The sequence below is a fragment of the Patagioenas fasciata genome, chromosome 1 (assembly GCF_037038585.1).
Source record: "Patagioenas fasciata isolate bPatFas1 chromosome 1, bPatFas1.hap1, whole genome shotgun sequence".
Taxonomy (NCBI): domain Eukaryota; kingdom Metazoa; phylum Chordata; class Aves; order Columbiformes; family Columbidae; genus Patagioenas; species Patagioenas fasciata.
Window position 1 is genome coordinate 61975818 of NC_092520.1, and position 21688 is coordinate 61997505.

Genomic DNA, 21688 nt, shown 5'->3' on the forward strand with positions numbered 1-21688 from the left:
ACCAGTATCTCAGGAAAGATCAGATTATGACATTCAGCTCTTCCCATGCTTTTTTTTTTTTTCTTTCCCAATGACTAAAGGAATATAAACAGAGAAAAAATTGTTTTCCTTTACCCTTGGTTTGAAAGGGGCCTCCATAGATCTGGTCCAACTCTTTGTATCAAGACAGGATCTGCTGTGAAAACAGACAAGTTCTTTGAAAATCTATTGCAACAGCCGCACAAAAGAGAAAACTTCACTGATTCGTAAGCTAATGCCAGGACTGTTTTAGCTGTGTTTGCATTAATGTTCCCAGTTCTTACCAGGAAGATGATTCTATCTTTCCTGAATCTTTAAACTTGTGGTTTTCTGCCTCAGGATGCTATTTGGAATAAGCAAAGTTTCTGTAGTGATTTTCAGCCCTTTTTTCCCCCACTTCATGGAACATAAGAACTAAGATCTAAAGAAAGTAAGATAGAACTCGTTCAGTGCATGCCTTTACCTGGAAGCCCAGTAGATTGAAAATCTTATCCTCCCCGAATGTCTTTGTACAAGAAAGGATTATTTTTCAGTCATCCTGCTAGACTTATGAATGAATAATTTAATGCAGAAGGTACAAACCATTTATCCTCTAGATAAAAAATCAAGCTAAGTTGAATTAGCTTGGAGATAGTGGTATTGGGCACAGCATGTATGCTGACGATTATTTTGATACAGCTTGCATGGGATATCCTCCTAAAAAGCAACCATCCTATTTCTCTGAAAGATATTAAAAAATCCTAAAAGAAATTTTATTTGGTTTGTAGTTCATAGAAGGTGTTCAGAATGTCTGGAAATTTCATGACAGTAAATTGTTCATATCAGTTTTTCTTAAAATTTAACCTGAATGTCTTTAAAATTTAAGTTTTCTAAAATTTTAAAAATGAACAACTATTTAGAAGTTACTCATCCTTTTGTAGGGCTCTGATTTTTAAGATTGTTCTGGTTTTAGAATACTGTCATCTCTTCAGATTGTAAACAATGTACATTTCTGAATATAACTTATTTATCCTCAGATATTTTATGGTTCTAAGAGCCATGTTCGATTTTTGTGTTTTAGGGACTGCTCAAAGGTCAAATTGATGTCCCAAACAATTTGTGACTTATCTTGTCTTGGTTTCCCACTCTTCTGGGGCCCAAATTACTGTTTTTATATGAGGTTCAAAAAACTCCAACATATCTGAGGAATTAATGTGTTTCATAGGATCATAGGATAATTCAGGACATCAGGAGGGACATCAGGAGGTCCCTAGTGCACCACCTGCTCTAAGCAATGCCAGCTGTGAGAGCAGAACAAGTTCTTCAGAGCTTTGTCCAACCAAGTCTTGAAAACTTCCAGGGACATTTGTGTCTCTGGGGCCTTTCCTTCCCTGTGCCGAACAAGCTTTGCTCTCTCCACAAACATCCTACATTGTGTCTCCAGCCTTGAGCACTGAGGAGGCCCTCCACTGATCTCACCCCGCTTCAGCAATGTCATCTGTGTATTGTGTGTGTGTGTGTGCGCACAGAGCTGGCTGCGATAGGTAGCTGTGGTCTGGCAACGAGTGCTGGGCAGGGGCAAACAACCCCCAGTCTCCTGGCCATGCTCCTGATGATGCAGCTCTGGATGCTTCTGGTCATTTCTGCCGCCTGGACTCATTGCCAGCTTCTGCCACCTTGCTGCCCTCAGGACCCTCAGGTTATTTTCCCCAGAGCTGTGCCCCAGCTCTCCTGCCTGAAGCACTGCAAGGATTTATTCCTTCCCAACTGCAGGACTTTGAATTTTTCTTTGCTGAATTTCATGAAGTTCCTGTTGGCCATTTTTTTTAGCCTATAAAGGGCAGCCCTACCCTCCAGCGTATTGGCTAGTCCCCTCAATATGATGTCCTCCACAAACTTGATAGGAATGCAGTATCAAAATCCAGAATAAGTGAGTTTTGTAAATAATCTTCACATCTTAGTTCTAGTATGGCACTTTCACATTTTGCATCTCCTTGAGAGTAATTCATTTCTCTAAGATCTGTTTCATGCTCTACCCCGCCGTTCTCCTGTGTCCCTCAGATCAGCTGTGTAAGGCTGGTATTTCCGTGTCCATGCTTTGGGCCCAAAGGACTGTAGGACTTTTCCTCTTTGCAATATATTCCTCAGTATTCTGTAGGCTACATTTAATGAACACTTTTCCTCGAAGTTGTTTTTCTGATAGATTTTTCTATTGCTTTCCTGTGGATTTTCTCTAACTGATCCTGATTTCTCTGAAATAGGATGCCCAAAATCACATGGAATACTCCAGTTGAAGCTTTATCACCTGAAGTATTTCAGGCCTCTTATACTGGCATGTGTAAATAAGTGTTACCTATGATGGTTTATTTTTTGCAGTATCAATGCATACTTGACTCTCCGTTTATGATTGAATACTTTTCTGATGATCCACCACCTAATCAGCTTTACTTGTCCTGAATCTGTACATTGAGTTATCCCCTTGTCTAATTTTATAATTGTTCTGAGTTAAATTGTATATTTATAGCTCTCATTTGTGTTTGGCTTAATTATTTGACAAAATATGCTTTCATCTGGTCTCTGATACTTTATCTGACCAAAAACAAGCATAAATGACCTTATTCAGCTCCTTGCTTCTGCGTTTTTCTTTTTGTATTAGAGATATATACTCTGTTTCTAGTCTGAGCACAGCCCAGAAGCTTTAGAATACTCTTGAGACCTCCAGTAGGTAAATTGTTCTGAGTATAAGCAATTAGAAAATAAAGTGTTTTGCCTATAACCGGAGCTTTTCTAATGAAGAGGTTAACTGTGATCAGTGAATTCTTTATTACCACAAGCAATATTTATTGCACTGTTATCAGCGATCATAAACTTGAAGACTAACAACTAATTTTGTATTATGTTTCCCTTATATCAACCCTGCGATAACCCAGAAAGCTTTACAACAAAATGTAGATGTGTCAGCACTCATCCTCCATCAGGAAAGGAGTCGAGTAGCAAACAGCTAGATGCTAACTTAAAAAAACAAACAAACAAAAAAAACCAAACAACAAAACCCTTTTCTGTCATCAAAAGGCTTTATCCTAAACTTTTATAGTGACTTAGAACCTCTTAATGATATAATCTTGCCAAGAATTCTCTTAATTATTCATGAGAGAATGTATTTACTCCAGGAAAACCCTCTGAAAAGAAGTGTCCATCTGGCAAAAGCACGCTTGCTCTTCTCCTCTAATTGGAACCCAACTTTAACTGTCCTGACAAAAGGGAATTTCTGATGAAGTGGACACAACCTACCCACCTCTTTCAGGGAGTTTCAATGTCAGAGATGGGTTGAACCACTGTAATGACCCAGATATTTCTGTATGATAAACAATAAAAACATATATAGATACATGGCATAAAGTGGCTGTTCTTATAGAATTTCGAGTGTCAGATTTCACAAATGTGAAGTGCTTAGGTATTGGGACAGTGTTTTTGTAATGCCTTATTTACTCTGTTAGTGAAATACTGAAGTTTATAACAATGCTTAGGAAGGCTTGCTGCTCCAGGATCCCTGTGACAAGTGCAAAGTATCATTTATTTGTTAACCTTTATTTGCTGGAATCGGAAGAGTTCTCTATGTGACATACATCAACAGTTCAGATCTCCTTCAAGGCACTGATAACCACAATCTGTAAACTTTGATGACTATGGACAGGAAATTTATTGAATTCTGATCTGAGCGTGAGACAGCCTTTCAGGATTGGTGAGTAAATCCAGGGCCAAAAGGTGGTTGTTTTCTGGCTTTGCTTTGACTGTGCTTCAAAATATCAAGAAAACTTATTTTGAAAGCCTATGGTATTCTTGAACTTGACACCAATAGAAGGTGAAAATTCCTGAGTGGACTCTGCTCAGCTTTTCTACCTCAGCATGAGCTGACTGAGAAGTTCCAGCACTTATGTGGGACATGAAACATGGAGGTTCAATATCCCCTCATGCTCCAGGTGCTTTAGACTCACTTCGCAATGGCTGCCTGACACACCAGGTGGGGAAGCTCCAGATCTTTACTGTGAGTCATGCTGGTTGTGAGAATGTAACTAGAAAAGTGGTACCCTCTTGCCAATTAAATCCCCTTAATTATAAAATCTGGAACTAGTTTGCTTTTCTCTTTTCACAGGTTTTATTAAAAGTCACAGTTTTAATAGGAACGATCAGATAAAAAGACTCTTCCACATTTTGTAATAATTTTGCGAGTCCCACCTTTTTATTTCCTTTGCTTTTCTTGCAAGGAAATGAAATGACATGTTTTGTTTATGTTGAATGAGGCAGATTATTTCATTTTATACTAAATGCTATTGGGTTGCAGTTCAAAAGAAAATAAATTAACTTCAGTTCAATCTAAATCAAATATTGTTTTGCTGGTTTTTGGCAGAGCAGCAAACTGATAGTCAAAATATTTCTTTTTAGTCTCAGCTCCTTGCTATTTGCTCAATCATCTAAGCAGACGATATTACTTTAAAAAAAAAAAAAATAACCAGTAAGATTATGTAAGAAATTTTGAAATATGCATATGTCACAGAAACTCAGTATACAAGTAAGCTGACGTTTGTTCTCATGTATTTCTTCTTCATATTTGAGATTTATGTACAAAGCTATGAACTTTACTGCAGGTATAAGCTGAAAAATGTGAATTATTATGATGTGTAACAATTATAATGAGAAAAATAAGGTAAACAGGTAAGGTAATTATTGACTTAGATGAGCAGTTAATACATAAATAATTTAATGTCATAGTAAATACTTTTTTTATATTCATGTGCACAGTAGGCACACTTTTACCTGAAAATTTGTTCTATGATGTCATTCAAATGATGGTTGAAAAACTGCATATTATGATAAGCAATATCCTGAAAAATTACTAACATTGATTTTTTCTTCTAAATAGTTTTTTTTTTTTTTTTTTGAGAGGCTAGAATAGATGAGATTGCTACAGTGCTGCAAATTAGAACTGTTAGAAGAAAAATCAGGAAAAAACCCTATCTAGTCTCTTTTTTGTTTCTCAAAAAATTGTCTGTCTAGTGCAGCATTGTGTTTTACTGAAAGTGACTGTACCCTACTGCAATTATTGAACAGTTTATCTTCTTAAAAAAGAAAAAAACTGTGGATCAGTAAGTTTCTTCTTTTTTGAAATAAATGGTTACTGATCACATGTCCTTAAAATGTTTTTGTATGCTGATAAACTGTCTATTGAGAGTACTAGTCAAATGTCAACATGCTAGCATTTAAATGAATGGTTAGAGACGCAGTAGAAAAGAGTTAATTATTAGAATTGCGTACACTGTTCGGTTCATCACTTTTACCAGAGATATAAATATCATTTGTCTGAGCAGCTACTTTCAACTGAAAGGTACAACTTCAGCCAAAATCTGAGAACCTTTTTCTAAAGCTTCGGTAAGCTGATGTGAATGTGCATTTGCAGAATGGATTTCCATGCAGAGATAAGCAAGTAAGGCTAATAACACCATGCTAAGTCAGTCCACAATTGGTGCACAGCCTGCGTGGAGGAGATATTATGGAACATCACCTCTGGCTTGTACAGCAGCAGTACCTCTTCTACTAAAATTTTCAGCATCAAAGAATTCAGGACTCACCAGGTCTGGTTTGCATTTGAACACAGGCTATCTTGTTGGAAACTTGTAAGAGTGTTATTCCGAGTCTAGTAACAGTATAAGTTTTCATAAATATGATGGCTATAACACTATAGTTTGCAATAATAAAAATTAAGTAAAAATAATAACTAAAAGCTCCATGGTAGATTCACTATGGAAATTTTAAGCAGTTTAATCCCTCTTCATCACAAACAAAGCTATTCTATTCAGGCCACTTGAATGTCAAAAGACAAACATTGACTATAAATATAAGCAAATGTACACATATTGAAAAAAAAAGGTTACATTTTCTGAAATGGTGATCTATCTGCAGTGAAAGAATGTTTATTTATTATTATCACATTTGTGCTGTGACACATCTCTTTCCCCTTTCCTTATTATTGTAGGGCAGGCAATGATTTAAAATTGTTTCTGAACTCTGGTTCTTAAGTATAAATGGGTGATAATAGTAACATTAATACAAAGGGTGTCTCAAGCCCCTTTCTTCCTTAAAGTGGAAAGAAGAAGATGCCAGGGAACCTTTTTATAACAAAAAAAAAATATTTATATTTCAATTTAAATGTCCATATGTTTCAAGGTAGAATGGACTTAACAATAATTAGAAAAATGTGATTCCTTGTACAGCTAGTATATATTATATCCCCATTCTGCGGCAGTGTATATTTTCTGCATTTTGGGGGAGTTGTATGATATCCATCAACAGTTCCAAGCACTCTATACAATTAATCCATCCTTAATGTACATGTGCTTTATATTATAAACATATAGCAGTTGAACATGCATATCTTCAAAGCAATTTTCATATTTCATTAGTCCTTAAATAGTATGGAAAACAAGCGGGCTTCCTGATGTATTACAAAAGAATTTAATTGCTTTTAGACTGGAGAAACTGATTCTTAGTTGCAGTGCACCTTAGAAAATGTCCAACTACAGCTCTTTCCAAGGGCACCAGCACATCTGCTGATTAAATCTTCAGGAGATTTATACTGGGAAAGTTAGATTCTCTTCCAACAGGCACGTCCCGGCAGATGCTGCAGTTTACGGACGGGTTGTTGGAGCCACAGGCATCTGGTTTGGCGGGTACCCAGTTTGCCCCCTGCTGTATCAGCAAGAAGTGCTTGTGCTGAAGGCAAGAGCTGCTGTGTGTTTGTTCATAGCTCAGTTCAACTCTTTCCTCCACGGGAATGAGTGTTCTGGGTCACTCTGCTGTGCCACTACCTGTGTTGGTAGTGTTCACGTATCTTTTTTGCTGCAATGATACCCACTAGTACTTTAACTATGCTAAAAATAACCAAAACTAATTAATTGTATAAATAAAAGTAGTATACAATATTCTCTTCACAGGACATGAAAGAATATTCCTTGCTCGGTACACAGAGAGACACAAATAATTATTCAGGGAGAATACCAGTGAGGAGGCTTTTTTACAGAAATGTCCATAAGCTTCCAACTCCTCCAGCCATTCTAGAATAGGATATTTTGACAGCAGAGTGGATGCTGCTGTATATTTCCTAATTGTGGATCAAAATTATGCACATGCTGCACAGCACTGAACTGGTATAAGCTCACACAGCAATTCGGAACAGTGGAAAATTTTCTGCTGGATTAACCTTTATACCAGTAGGTTCTATGCCAGGTTCATTATCAGATGTATTCTAGTCTCCTTTTGAAACATGCAGGCAATGTAAAAAAAAAAAAAATACACAAAAAAACCAGCATAAGTCTGGCATATACTTTGCATCATCTGCTCTAGCTAATTTGACAGCTGTGCTATCACTTGTATCTACCTGATTTGGACAAAATTAATGTTTTGAGTAACCTCAAGGAAATGGTGCAGAACGCTGGCAGTGATATTCATAGACCCATGTTCTCAGAGGCTGTGTTAACTCACCACCTTTAGCCACTGTGATTTGAGGCTTGTTTGTACTTGAGATATCTGCTGACTGAGTTCTCCTGTGGGTGCAAAAAATGCTTATGCACCCAGGCACATGATTTTTTTCCCCATCATTTTTCCTCTGCCCACCTGCTTGGGTGATGTATGTCACTATCACTCCAAGGGAAGTCTACGCTTGTAAACCTGGTATCCATCTACTGAAAATATGGTCTGCGTTTCATCACATATGACTCATAAACCCCAATATCAGTTAGAAAAGTGCAAATGCTAAATCATTCTTCCACATGTTTCTAAAAGCTACTCACATTCAGATAGAAGACCACCTTTACAAGAGCTACCATCCTTACTAGAGCGTTGCAAGGCTTTCTGTGGTAATAAGAGCTTTATTTTGAAACCGTGTCTCCTCTATAGTGCAATTAGTGTAGGGATGTGAACAAGAACTGTCAGAAATTAAACCAGTATCATTTCCCATCTTTATATGACAGATCATGGACTAAACTTTATTAGAGAGTAGAATAATTGTGGGGATTTTTTGTTGTTGTAATTGTGGTAAAGGGATGAGAGGTGGTGGTTGAACTGTCCACCTTTATTTGTGTTGTGATGATGTTACTTTGATTTAGGTGTGGAAAGTTCTTTTGTTGACATAAGTGATGTTTGTGAAGATTGTCAATTCTGTGATGAATGTGTATTTTAATGATTATGATAATTTAATGATAATGATAAAAGAAAACATCTTTTTACATGCTCAGCATGCTGTAATTAAAAATCAGATTCCATAAGATATTCAGACACCTCAATCTTAGTGATTACAGCTATAAGAAGACAACTGAATACTTTTTAAAATCTGGCCCATAGACATATATCAAGATGGTCAAGGTCAAAATACATTGTTGTAAAGGTTAGATTGGTGTTCTTTTCAATAGTCTGTTGTACTATAGTTTCTCATTATTCTGTTTTATGTTACTACTCTTTGTGTTGATTCTGTTTTTTCTTTCTCAAATTAGCTGCTATATTATGGTCTGTCTTTCTTCTAATCATTATTTTTGGGAAGGTTTGTAAAATTTCGTTTTGCTTCACAGTGTGCAAAGCAGTACAGCTCAAGGGCTGTACACTTACTACTCTATGTGCTTATTTACTTCTTTGTTCTAAGAGACACTGAGTATACCTGTTGCCCATTCAGCTGCTAAGGGAGCAAATGTTCATCATGGGATAGGGCAAATAACAGCTATCTATTCTTCAGCCAGCAGGAGGGGAATTTAAGGCAGTCAGAGTTATCAGAGGATCTCCTCAAATCGTCCTTCTAAAGGGAAATCTCTGGTAGTGCAAGAATGGCAAACTCCCAGTGGTATAAATTAAATCTGAAGTTTTATCTTACATGTAGGGCTAAAGATGGTGGAGGGGAACCTTGAGCAGAAGCTCAAGAAAAGAAATATGGCCCATCTGTCACTGGTATTGTTCCCTCCAAAGGCTGAGAAAAATCTGTGATACACCTCTGGTTAGAAGGGCGTAGCTGGCTTTTAACCTCAAAAGCCTGATTGGGGTGTTGATTGACAGCTGGCTGAACACGAGCCAGCAGTGTGCCCAGGTGGCCAAAAGGCCAACAGCATCCTGGCTTGTATCAAGAATAGTGTGGCCAGCAGGACTAGGGAAGTGATCGTGCCCCTGGACTTGACACTGGTGAGGCCCCACCTTGAAGTCTGTGTTCAGTTTTGGGCCCGTCACTACAAGAAAGACACTGAGGTGCTGAAGAGAGTTCAGAGAAGGGCAACGAAGCTGGTGAGGGGTCTGGAGCACAAGTCTGATGAGGAGCGGCTGAGGAAACTGGGGCTGTTTAGCCTGGAGAAAAAGAGGCTGAGGGGAGACCTTATCGATCTCTGCAACCACCTGAAAGGAGGTTGTAGCATGGAGGGGGTTGGTTTCTTCTCCCAAGTAGCAAGTGATAGGACAAGAGGAAATGGCCTCGCGTTGCACCAGGGGAGGTTTAAATTGAATATTAGGAAAAACTTCTTCATGGAGAGGGTTGTCAGGCATTGACACAGGCTGCCCAGGGAAGTGGTGGAGTCACCATCCCTGGAGCTGTTTAAAGGCATTTAGACAAGGTTCTTAGAGACATGGTTTAGTGCTAGAGTTAGGTTATGATTGGACTTGATGATCCTGAGGGTCTCTTCCAACCAAAATGATTCTGTGATTGTACACCGGCCTTACAAATACTGCATATGCTTCTTTTTCCTTTGTGCAGGTATCTAAGCCAGACCGTACTGGAAGAGACGATGTTAACAGCCGACCCTCAAAACAGGGAGAAATTAGCTGTACTAAAACAAGCTCTAGGTTCTATGGGATTCAATAGCCTGGTAAGTTACATGAGCTCATGTTATTTGTGGCTAAAATCACCATATTACTTAGTTAAGAGCAGGCCATAGGGAACTGTCTCTGATAACCTTCTGTGGGGAACACAAGTGCCTTTCTGTCTTTTTTTTTTTTTCTGTTGGTTAAGACCTTGAAACAATGCACAGTACTAGTTCACTCCAGGGAAATTACTGTAATCACTTTTAATTAGACACAGTGCCAACAATGTAAATCTTTTCCATTCTTAAAGATTCACAAAACAGCTTCAAGGTATAATACTCTGAACAATTAAATTACACAGATAAAAAGGAACAATCAAATCCCATAATACAGAAACCTCATAAAACCCACAGGAATTTTTTTCTTTTCCTGATTATCTCCCTGTCCCTTTTAATTTTGTGAAACACACATTCCAAATGCCTTTGCTAGCACCACCTGAAAAAAAGTAAATACATATTTAGTCAAGTAAAATTAGAGCTGGGTAACTTGAAAGTGCTGACTTAACCCCCAGAAAGCATCAAGATGATAGATCTGGTGTTTGTCTAATCTTATAAAGCTAATGAAGAATATAATTTGGAAAATTATTCAAGAAGCAATTCTGGAGGACGGAAGTTTGAGGGGAATCAGGAGAAATGGAGGGCTGAGTATAAGAGCTCATAAAAGCTGTGTAATTTCCTTCAGGATACTAGAATATTTAGCAAACTGCAAATTTCTTACTACGTATATGCTACCTAGCACACTGTAGCTGGGGCACTTCTCCAAAAACAAATGCATAAGCAGTAGTAGTTCTAGAATGAGCTAAAAACTTGTTCACCCCTACATGATATTTAGCATCATAAGAAAAAAGCAGAGGAAAACTTAATGTGACAGTATGCTTGGTTATCATAAGAGATGGCAGATGGGCAACAGTTGTAATAAAAAGGGATGAAGGGCTATCAGAAAAAAAAAAAAAGTGAGTCTGTTGAAGCTGTTATTTAGGTGTGAGGTAGACTTCTGTAGTGGTGGTACTTTATGCAGCAGTTTGGCATTCCCTAGATAAGGTATAACAAATGTTTGGTAACCTATGCCAACTTTCAATATAAGAAGTGTCATTTTTTTCATGAATATTCACATGACCACATACAAAATTGGACACGTGGCTATATTTAACGGAATTATTCCTTTTAAAGACTCAAACTCTGCACCTGTAGACTTCACTAGCAAAAGTTCCAGGCAGTTCTGCATTTAGCCTAGTGTCCATGGGTGGCTGGAGATCTCTATCAACTCTTTTGTTCTGTTGAGGAAGGGGTTCAGCCCATAAATAAATAGCTGAATGCATGATGAACCATATTTTAGAAGCCTACATAAACTGTTTGAGAACACTCTACACAGAAAAAGACAGTATTTTGGATCCGGCACTTCAAGTTCAGTTTGCTCAGAGTTCTTGAAAGCAAGTAAGTTGCCTCTCAGAAAAACATAAACCATCTTTAAGGCTCCTCCATATCCAAGCAGCATTAGAATAATAATTTAGGAGGCTAGAAATCTGTGGAGTGCCAGAGTATTGCAGGCTGATCTTCTATTCTGAAGGTTAGAGGGGAATATGTAAATAAAACACATCTCCTAAAATTTCTACCCATTACTTCTGAGGTACATTGAAAGGTCTGTCTGTATTATTCCTTGACTACCTAGCCACATTTAAAGTAGAATATCTTTCTGAAGAACCACATAAACATTCCTTACCAGTCTTTAATGGTATCTTGCAAAGTATGTTGATGTTTATTAAAAAATGGTTTTAAAGTTGAGGAAACGTATCTTAGAGCACAATGAAAAAGTGTTTGAGAATCTGAAACATGAACTAAACCCAAGACCCTATCAAAATCACTAGAATAAGCAGCTATCCCAGCCTGCTGCCATTCAGTGCTGTACAGTGATCCCCAAATCTGTTCTGAAGATAACAAGCAAGAAAGGCACAGTACTAGGATGCCTTTGCATCTTGCCTAAGAGGCCTTCCCAAGAAATAGGGAACAGCACCCTAGCTTGACTACCATATTAGCACGACAGTTCTTCTATTGTAAGAGCTGTCTTCTTCAGACTTTGCCTGTATACAGCTCATCTAAATCTTCAGCTTTGGTACCATATTAATATTTGGTACCATATTAATAAAAAAATATACTGTTTCCCTATTTGCATCTATCTCATACAGTAAGAGATTTAAATTCCTGTCTTAAAATGTAGTTTAGAGAATCAAACTTGCTTAAAAAGTATTGGAAGTGCTGTAGTCTGTATCCTATGAAGACTGTAAGCTTTTTTCAATGTCCTCTGATGATGGGAACAAGAAGAAGAAAAAGTCATACATGCTTGATTTCAGTGTGTTCTGAATTCATTACAGTCACCTGAGAATAAAGGAGATGTAGTGGCTAAGTATTTAATTTGTAGTGTATTTTTAATCTTATTCTACAGATTTCAGTAAGTGAGACCTCTCACTGTCACTTCTGATGTTTCAGTAGAATCAGGTTCCAAATATGGTTTTTCAAAAATATTCAAAGAATTATCAATTAACTTTGCCATGCATAATGCCTTGTAATGCTATAGTGGATATTAAGTTTCCTGTTTTATAATTTTAAAGGAACACTATTGTTATATAACTGACCTTAAAAAAAAAAAAAAGAAAATCCAAAACCACAATATTTTCCATGTCTTAGCATTTTTTGGTTCATATTTCATGATTTTTTTTTTTTGCTTGAATTTAAGAACATTAAAAACAAAACAAAATCAACCTGATTAACAAAATTAGTTCTCTTGTTGTGGTAAAAAAGAAGCCAGGAAGAATCTAGCCCTAAAGATAACTGCTTCACAGCCTTAAAGGCATCAGAACATATCATGCAATCATGGGAGGAAAGTGTGTGAGTAAGGGAGGTTGCTTTTGGTTTTTTTAGACCCTAAGTACATCTTTTACTACCAGGACCCTGTTATAATTTAGAGCTGGACACTTTGTTCGTGAGTGCAAGTGGCTGAGCAAAAAACAAACCTTGTTATTCCCAGATAAAGAATTTGTCTTGATGGAAATTGTCTATGGAGAAGATATGTTTATTTCTTGCAGAAATAATGCATCCATTAAAGAGACTTCAGTATTTTTTATCATATTCTGTAAAATTTCTTAACTCAGTAGTTAATATGATTTACATTAAAACAAAAGGAAAGAAAGGTAATTTTGTTGGTATATGTCCTAGATAAGTTCCAGTGTGATTTCTAAATCCAAATTTCCTGTTAATAGTTCACATGTGAGTACTTTTTAACTTAGCAAATGCCAATGATGCAAACTAATGGAATTTGTATTTTTATAAAGCATTGCCTTTCACTGATGTGCCCAACAGATCTCTTCTTTGTCTTTAATTCTGCATAAAATACGTACAGGAGGTGGAGAACCTGTTCGTAATTCTCTCAGCAATTCTGCATCTTGGAGATGTTCGCTTTACGGCTCTGACAGACGCTGAGGCAGCATTTGTGTCAGACCTGCAGCTACTGGAACAAGGTCAGTAGGATGTGACCATGGAGCATCGCGATCAGGGCACTTGCGGTGATCCACCGACAGGTGGAAACAAAGTTCCAAGGAGACAAAAAAAAAAGACTACTGAAAATTCATAATTTACTGTAGGAAGACACTATCCAGTTGACTTGGATGTTCTATAAACTATGGATTTTTATGGGATGAAATAAGATACTGGTATTGCAAATTATCTCATTTGATGTCATATTTAATGCTACCATTTGCCAAAATAAATCGGACAGTGCACTTTGGTCAGTCTTCTTTTAAAATGCTCTTGTGCTGCTTGTCAACAGCTGAACAATTTGCATTGAACTGAATTCCTTACATTCAAAATCTATGTCTTAAAAAAAAATCTATGTCTTGTTTTTGTGCCTTGAAGTTTGCCCTCTTGGTCACTAACAAATCTCCTCAAAGTGGCTTATGGATACAAAATGTCAATAAGTAGCATACTCTCACTCTCATACAAGAGAAAGTCTGCCAAGCCCTGGGGAAAGTCCTAAGTAACCTTTAAAGAGGAAAGAAAGCTGTAATGTAATATACAGAGACATTCAAACTTCACAAAGTGCTGATTATAGTAATCTGATTTTGTATGTTCATTAATTTTGATTATTCCTGTGACAGCACTTTTCTTTTTTGTGTGTGGGTTCTTTCACTATTAAAACATAGCATCTACATAAGAAAATCTGTTATAAAAATAAAAATGCAGTAGAGCACAAGCCAGGCATTCTTTAAATTGTCTTTTCATTTCAGTGGCAGGGATGCTGCAGGTTTCAACAGATGAGCTCGCTTCAGCCTTAACAACTGATGTTCAGTATTTTAAAGGTAATCTTTTCCAAGCTTACGTTCTCATAGATCAGACCATGGTGGCCTTTTGATCCTTCTGATTTGAAAAATTTGAAAGCAGACCATTTTTGTTTCTTATTCCTTGTATGGTCTTGTAAATTTTCTTTGAGGAATATGTAGGATTATCTGCCATGCAATAAGTCAGGCTGGGACACTGAATTAGAAAGGTCTTTGTAATATGGAGTAAAGCAGTTTCACAGTCTGACACTGACAGACTCCTAACTTGATGAATCTTCCAAAAGTGTGTCAAGATAACAGATTAAATATTAATACCAAGAACTAAAGTCAACAAGAGTGTCCTGAAATAAAAGGAAAAAAAAAGTTTTGAAAAAGCCTCTCTTGGTAAAATGCTAGTTCTGTGTGGTATGCATACCCTTTCCTATAGAAAAAAAAAAGGCAAAGGTACAAGCTTCCAAACTGAAGATCTTGCAATTGTTGAGGGTCTTCTCATCTTTCACTGAAGGCTTCAGAAAACAAAAACAAAAACCAGCACCATGCATATGTTTGGCAAAGGAGAAGTGAAAAGGGGGATCTGTAACTAAAATTACTTAAGGTGAGCTTTACAGCATGCTTTCATCTCCATTTTCTGCTTTCTCTCTTAGGAGACATGATTGTACGGAGACATACTATAGAGATTGCAGAATTTTACCGGGATCTCTTGGCAAAATCTCTGTATGGTCGCTTATTTAGTTTTTTAGTCAACACAATCAACAGCTACCTTCAAAATCAAGATGAGACTGGCAGGTAGGAATGTCATTACAAACTATTATGTGTGTCATTATCTGTTCATATCCAGATCCATAAAAGAAACATAATTCCAGCATTTAGACCATTTTATGATACCATGGCAGTGACGCTTGGATCTCCAAATCACTGGCCATTCCTTCAAATTGTTTCCTCTGTAACATATTTGTTTATTAATTTGCTTGGGTAGGGGGACATGGTACATTATGCAGTAATCTGGATTGGTGGTTAGAATTACTAGCCTTTTAAGAGTTGATAGTACAGAATGCATAAAGTCTTTCAACAAGCAATAAGCTGCTCATTGTTTTTTTAGTGCAGAATATTCTTGTTCTTTCTCCTCAAAACTATGAACTTACCACAGGGTATTAGAAAACTTTGTTCCAGGCCTTCAAATGTTTACATTTCATTGAATTAAATGTTCTAAGTACTTTCTGGATGTCTCTAGGTTATCAGCTGCTAAAATCAATGTTGTTGCTGTCTAGTGTGGCTTCTTAGATAAAATGAATGCTAATTAATGTGTGTCAGTGGAGCAGTCAAGAAACAAACAAACAAAAAACAACAACAAAAAAGAAGCGTCTGCAGAATCAAAGTAGCAAACTAAACAGTAGATGAAGGGTTGCAAACTCATTTTCACTGGAGGCCACATCAGCCTTGCATTTGTAGGAGAAGTTACGTTTATACAGTCCTAAAAGTACATTCAGCCCTTTGAAGGTAACTGTGAGGACAATGTGGGCCCCATTGAAAATGGGTTTGACATCCCTGCAGCAGACCTAACTAGATGCTCAAACAAGCTTTCTAATGAATGCTAAGATGTCTTGGCATTATTGGTAGGTGGAAATCCACAAAAGACAGATGTGGAACTTCCAAAAAAGAGTAAGTATATTTTTCTTATATGATATCTGTCTTGGCTTCTTAGGACAAATATCAAGAACCCTTTTTTAGACTTGTTGAAGAGTTTGAAGGCTTCACAATCTTGTTGTGGGGTTTTTTTGTTTATTTTGTTTTGTGTTATTTTTATTTTTTATTTCTATCCCATTTGAGGACCAATTAGTAATAAATTACATCTCTCTTCCATAGACGTAGCTAACAGAAAAAGCTACCATGCCTGAGGAACTCAGAACTTTCTGCACATAAAAGCTTTCCATCATTATGTATATACCACCAGAGTGCCTGGCTTCCTGCTGGAGGCAAAAGGAAGGTTTGCCAGTAATACAGAATTGTTTTACTTGTCTGCTTCTGATTGCACAGTACGTTATGATTACAGGCACCTGGATAACCAAGCTAAAGCAACTTTCCTGTCCATGTCCTAATTTGTAGTAGGAAAGACAGTGACATGTCACATTCAGTTCTTCCCCATTCATTCCTGGGATATATAGAACATGGGCTTAGCTTGGTGCATGTCTGTGACAAACAATCCATCTCAGGTATTCCTAATCACAGTGAGGTCATTTGTAGTGGCCATTGAGGAAGGAAACTAGAATCAGTATATTAAAAATCTATTAAAATTATTTGAAATAATTTTTTGATGTCTAATTTCACAATTTGATAGTTCACAGTCTTTAAGAGTAGTGTGATGTGTATCTCTGTTGTTCAGTAATGTCAACCTACAATTTCTAGGTATGATAGGATCTTCAAATAATGAAAGTTAAACCTGTTTGTAAATTGTGTACTCTGTAGTCTACTTTTAGTGTAATCATATGTGCCTGAGGTGACTTCTACCTTGTGGAAATACTTCTCGGTGACAATATTTCTACCTGTGTGGTAACTTGAAGACTATGCGACGTTGTCCTAGCTAAAAAAGGACAGCTGTTTTGTGTTGTCAGGAATGAGGAATTTACAGTAGATTTATACTGTATCTATGCTTGAAAAAGGGGAGTTCTTCATTTAGGCTGGCTAAAGGAAGCTAACTAGCTCATGATACACTGACAGTGCTGATAAGACATACTGAATTTCAGCAGGCCAAATTCGGCCTCAGGTCCTTTTCCAAACATGAAGCTAAATAGCTTTTTTTTTTTTTTAAGCGAAAATAAAGTTGATCATCCTCCATTGATATTTCAGCCTTACTTGAGTTAGCTGGCTTAAGATAAGAAAATAATACCCCAACCCCAGGGTTTTTTTAGTCCAGCCTAATCATATTGCATAATTTGTAGTAGTAAATCAAGGCATAGCAGTTTAAGATGCAAGTTGGATTAATGCAAGTCATTGTGTGAAGCTGTGTGATATGTGGTTCAGATTTAGTTCATATTCTTCTGAGCAATTCTATCAATTAGCAGCATTTTACCTTGTTTGGCGTAGTTTTAGTAAACCTCTGCTTAAAGACCCACCAAAAACACTAACTAATGTGTTAGATAAGACCAAATGGAATGAAACGTTTATCAGAAACCTGGAATAAGGTTTCTAACTCAGTTCTTGTGTTGTGAGGTAGCTTAACCGTCCTTCCATCCCACTTCAGTGAGAATTTATGAAGCAATAAGATTAGATTTATTGGCCTAGTAACCCTAAGAGAAATATTCGATCTTGCCATTTTTGAGGAAACAAGTTACCTGGATTTAACTTTCATGGTAAAGCTGCTAGGTCATTAATATTGGTTTATATTTACCATGAAATAGCTTGTGGCTGGTTTTAGGCAAGGTAAAGTGATGATTGCCATTAGATTTAAAGGAAAAGGAGACAATTCTATGAAAAACTGCAAAGACCAAACTCTAGAGGTGTTAAGTATAGAGGATAAAAGTGTTGCCAGAATCCAGCAAATTCATTACTTTATATACTATCCAACAAATATAAAGCAATAGTTTTGGTGACAGTATTAAGTGAGATAATATACCTTCAGAAATGTTGTTCCCCTTCATAAAAAGTTACTTACAATTTTGTCTAGTTAGATCTACATTATGACCATGGATGCTAGTTTGGACTGGTTGAAAGGTACCTTTGAGGTTTATTACTTTGTTCATCCTGATATTGTTTTGAAGAAACTCACTGGGGAGAAACTGGTTTTTTGTAATTGCCCTCTAGAATGAGATTAGAGAAAGCTATTAAAATTTCTCACAGGTGTTTATCATTTTTTTTAATGTTCGTTATTTATATTCACTAATTCATACAATTATTTCCTATTCTGCTGATTTTATTCTTGTGAGAATATTCTCGGTGAACTTATTCCCAAGTCTCTCAAATCTTCAAAGTTGACTACTGTTTTACCTCCATTCAAATAAGTCTACTGATTTTTCAGTTTTGTAGATAAAATAGACTACAGCATTCACAGCTGCCTAAATGTGGCATTTCAAGGTACTTGATTACACATTGGCAAAGTTGGATCTAGTGATCCAAATATTAGTAATAAAATATCTTAAGATGATTTTTAATAACCCCTGACTCATTCTGCAAGAGGACTTTACATCTATGGGGATTTAAGAATGTCTGTGAACTCTTGTGAAACACTGCTTTACTTTTCTGATGAAAACCAAGCTAATTAGGTATAAAAGACTGAGAACATCTTAATGTTGTCTTGCCTGCCTGCTAGTAAGTAGAAGGCATGATATTTTATTATCTAGTTAGCAAAGAGTTTCTGTCTTATATGGCCTGAAGGCTCAAGATCAGAGCATCCCGACACGTAGGAAGTCAAGGAAGGGAGCCAGAAGACCTGAGTGGTTAAACAGGGAACTGCTGGGTAAGCTAAAGTGGAAAAGGAGAATTTATAGATCATGGAAGGAGAGGCTGGCCACTTGGGAAGAATGTAAGGCTGTTGTCAGTGGGTGTAGGGAGGCAACTGGGAAAGCTAAGGCCTCCTTAGAATTAAACCTGGTGAGAGGGGATAAGGACAACAGAAAGAGCTTTTTCAAATACATGGCAGATAAAACTAACATCAGAGGCAATGTAGGCCCACCGATGAATGAGGTGCGTGCCCTGGTGACAGAAGATACAGAGAAGGCAGTGTTACTAAATGCCTTCTTTGTCTCTGTCTACTCTGCCGGAAGGTGTCCTGAGGAGCTCCGTATCCCTGAGGCCCCAGAGGAAGTCAGGACAATGGAGGAGTCTGCCTTAGTTGATGGGGAGTGGGTTAGGGAGCAATTAGGCAATCTGGACATCCGTGAGTCTGGATGGGATGCACCCTGCGGGTGCTGAGGGAGCTGGCTGAGGTCATTGCTGGACCACTCTCCATCATCTTTGCCAAGTCTTGGGAAATGGGAGAGGTGCACGAGAATTGGAGGAAAGCAAATGTCACTCCAGTCTTCAAAAAGGGCAAGAAGGAGGGCACGGCTAACTATAGACCAGTCAGCCTCACCTCGATTCCTGGGAAACTGATGGAACGACATCCTTGGTGCCATCTCAAGGCATATCTAGGATAAGAGTCTCATTAGGGGTAGTCAACATGGCTTCATCAAGGGGAACTTGTGCTTGACCAACCTCATCGGCTTTTATGAGGACATAACGAGGTGGATAGATGATGGCAGAACAGTGGATGTGGTCTACCTTAGACTTCAGTAAAGCATTTGACACAGTCTCCCACAGCATCCTTACAGCTAAACTGAGGGAGTTCAGTCTGGACGATCGAGTAGTGAGATGGACTGCGAACTGGCTGAAGGAAAGAAGCCAGAGAGTTGTGGTCAATGTGGCGGAGTCCAGTTGGAGGCCTGTATCTAATGGAGTGCCTCAAATGTCAGTACTGGGGCCTGTATTTTTCAATCATCAATGATTTGAATGAGGGAATAGAGTGTACTATCAGCAAGTTTGCTGATGACACCAAGCTGGGAGGAGTGGCTGACATGTCAGAAGGCTGTGCTGCCATTGAGCAAGAGCTGGACAGGCTGGAGAGTTGGGTGGGGAAAAATTTAATGAAATATAACAAGGAAAAGTGTAGAGTCTTGCATCTGGGCAGGAACAACCCCAGGTTCCTGTATAATTTGGGGAATGACCTATTAGAGAGCAGCGTAGGGGAAAGGGACCTGGGGGTCCTGGTGGACAGCAGGATGACCATGAGCCAGCACTGTGCCCTTGTGGCCAGGAAGGCAAATGGCATCCTGGGGTGTCTTAGAAGGGGGGTGGTTAGTAGGTCGAGAGAGGTCCTCCTTCCCCTCTACTCTGCCTTGATGAGACCACATCTGGAATATTGTGTCCAGTTCTGGGCCCCTCAGTTCAAGAAGGACAGGGAACTGCTTGAGAGAGTTCAGCACAGGGCAACGAGGATGATTAAGGTAGTGGAGCATCTCCCTTATGGGGAAAGGCTGAGGGAGCTGGGTCTCTTTAGCTTGGAGAAGAGGGGACTGAGGGATGACCTTATTAATCTTTATAGATATATAAAGGGTGAGTGTCACGAGGATGGAGCCAGGCTCTTGACGGTGACAACCGGTGATAGGACAAAGGGTAATGGGTTCAAACCGGAACACAAGAGGTTCCACTTAAATATGAGAAGAAACTTTTTCACAGTGAGGGTAACAGAACACTGGGACAGGCTGCCCAGGGAGGTTGTGGAATCTCCTACTCTGCAGATATTCAAAACCCACCTGGACACCTTCCTGTGTAACCTCATCTGGGTGTTCCTGCTCCAGCAGGGGGATTGGACTAGGTGATCTTTTGAAGTCCCTTCCAATCCATAACATTCTGTGATTCTGTGAAGATGGGGGTAATGCCAGTGTGCCTGGCTGTGTTACAGACAAGCAAATGGATCTACGTTCAGTTATACCCTCTGTCTTTATCACCAGGTCAGCCACAGGAGATTTCTGTTTCAAATAGAGCATCTAGAATATCTATAAATAGGTATTTCCTGAAAGCTTGTGTCTTCTGACTGTGTAATCCTATCCCCATCAAAATTTAAATGTTGTCAGAGAGTAGCAGTGGCAACACTTAATTGGGCGAAGTGAAAAGTCTCAAGATTCTCATTTATAGCCTTCTTAATACACATTATCTAATTTATAGAATGGGATGTTCTGAAATAGAAATCTTCCCAGCTTAAGAAAAAAATCAGAGCATAAAAATGTTTATTTATCTATTATTTAACCCAGTAGAGGGGTGCTGGGAATGCAAGAAGAACAGAAAGAGAGTTCCTGTTCAAAACAGGAACCTGCAGCATAGTGAGAATTGTCTCTATATGTGGAGGTAGGAAAATCTTTAAAACAGACAAGCAGTACAAAGCATCTAATAAAATATGGTGCATAATATCTTATTTTGAGATCTGCTTCAGTCTGGATCATTTCCAGTATTTCATTAAACAAGACGATGCCATTTTTGAAAGCATCAAACAAATTTTGCTTTAAAGAGCTGGGGAAGAGTGTGTGCCACTGATCAGAGGGCTATAGATCTTGAGTCTATGAGAAAAAATATTTCTCCCTTCCTGCCATACCTGTCAAGTCACTCAAATAAATGTTTCTCAGATATGGAACCAGTTTTTCTTTCCGCTGTGTCCAGCCACTGTCTCTACCTGTACCATGTGCACCTGGGTAAGGTCATGTTAAAAGAAAAATTACAGTTGTTGCACAAGATGACTAAGAGATTTGGCAACAACACCAAATCTCAGCAAAAATCTCAGAATCTTAAAAAAAACAAAACAAAACAAAACAAAAAAACCACCTCAGAAAAGTCTCTCTCAAAAGTCTCAGAAACTAGTTTGTTTTGGTAATTGTTTGAGACGATGATCATATCCAAATGGGAGTATTCAGCCTGTTCCTTTCAAGAACCGTATTTATGACAACGGGTGTAATC

General features: G+C 38.0%; 1 protein-coding gene across 4 annotated transcripts in view; it reads left to right on the forward strand.

Annotated features, from left to right (window-relative positions):
- The window catches only part of MYO16 (myosin XVI), a 377675-nt gene that overhangs the window by 237948 nt on the left and 118039 nt on the right, over window positions 1–21688 (forward strand). For all 4 annotated transcript variants that reach the window (XM_071807296.1, XM_071807294.1, XM_065829663.2 and 1 more), the window contains 4 exons: window positions 9776–9887; window positions 13276–13393; window positions 14159–14230; window positions 14854–14995. In XM_071807296.1, the coding sequence (XP_071663397.1) occupies window positions 9776–9887; window positions 13276–13393; window positions 14159–14230; window positions 14854–14995 (444 nt within the window). The remainder of the gene's footprint in view (window positions 1–9775; window positions 9888–13275; window positions 13394–14158; window positions 14231–14853; window positions 14996–21688) is intronic.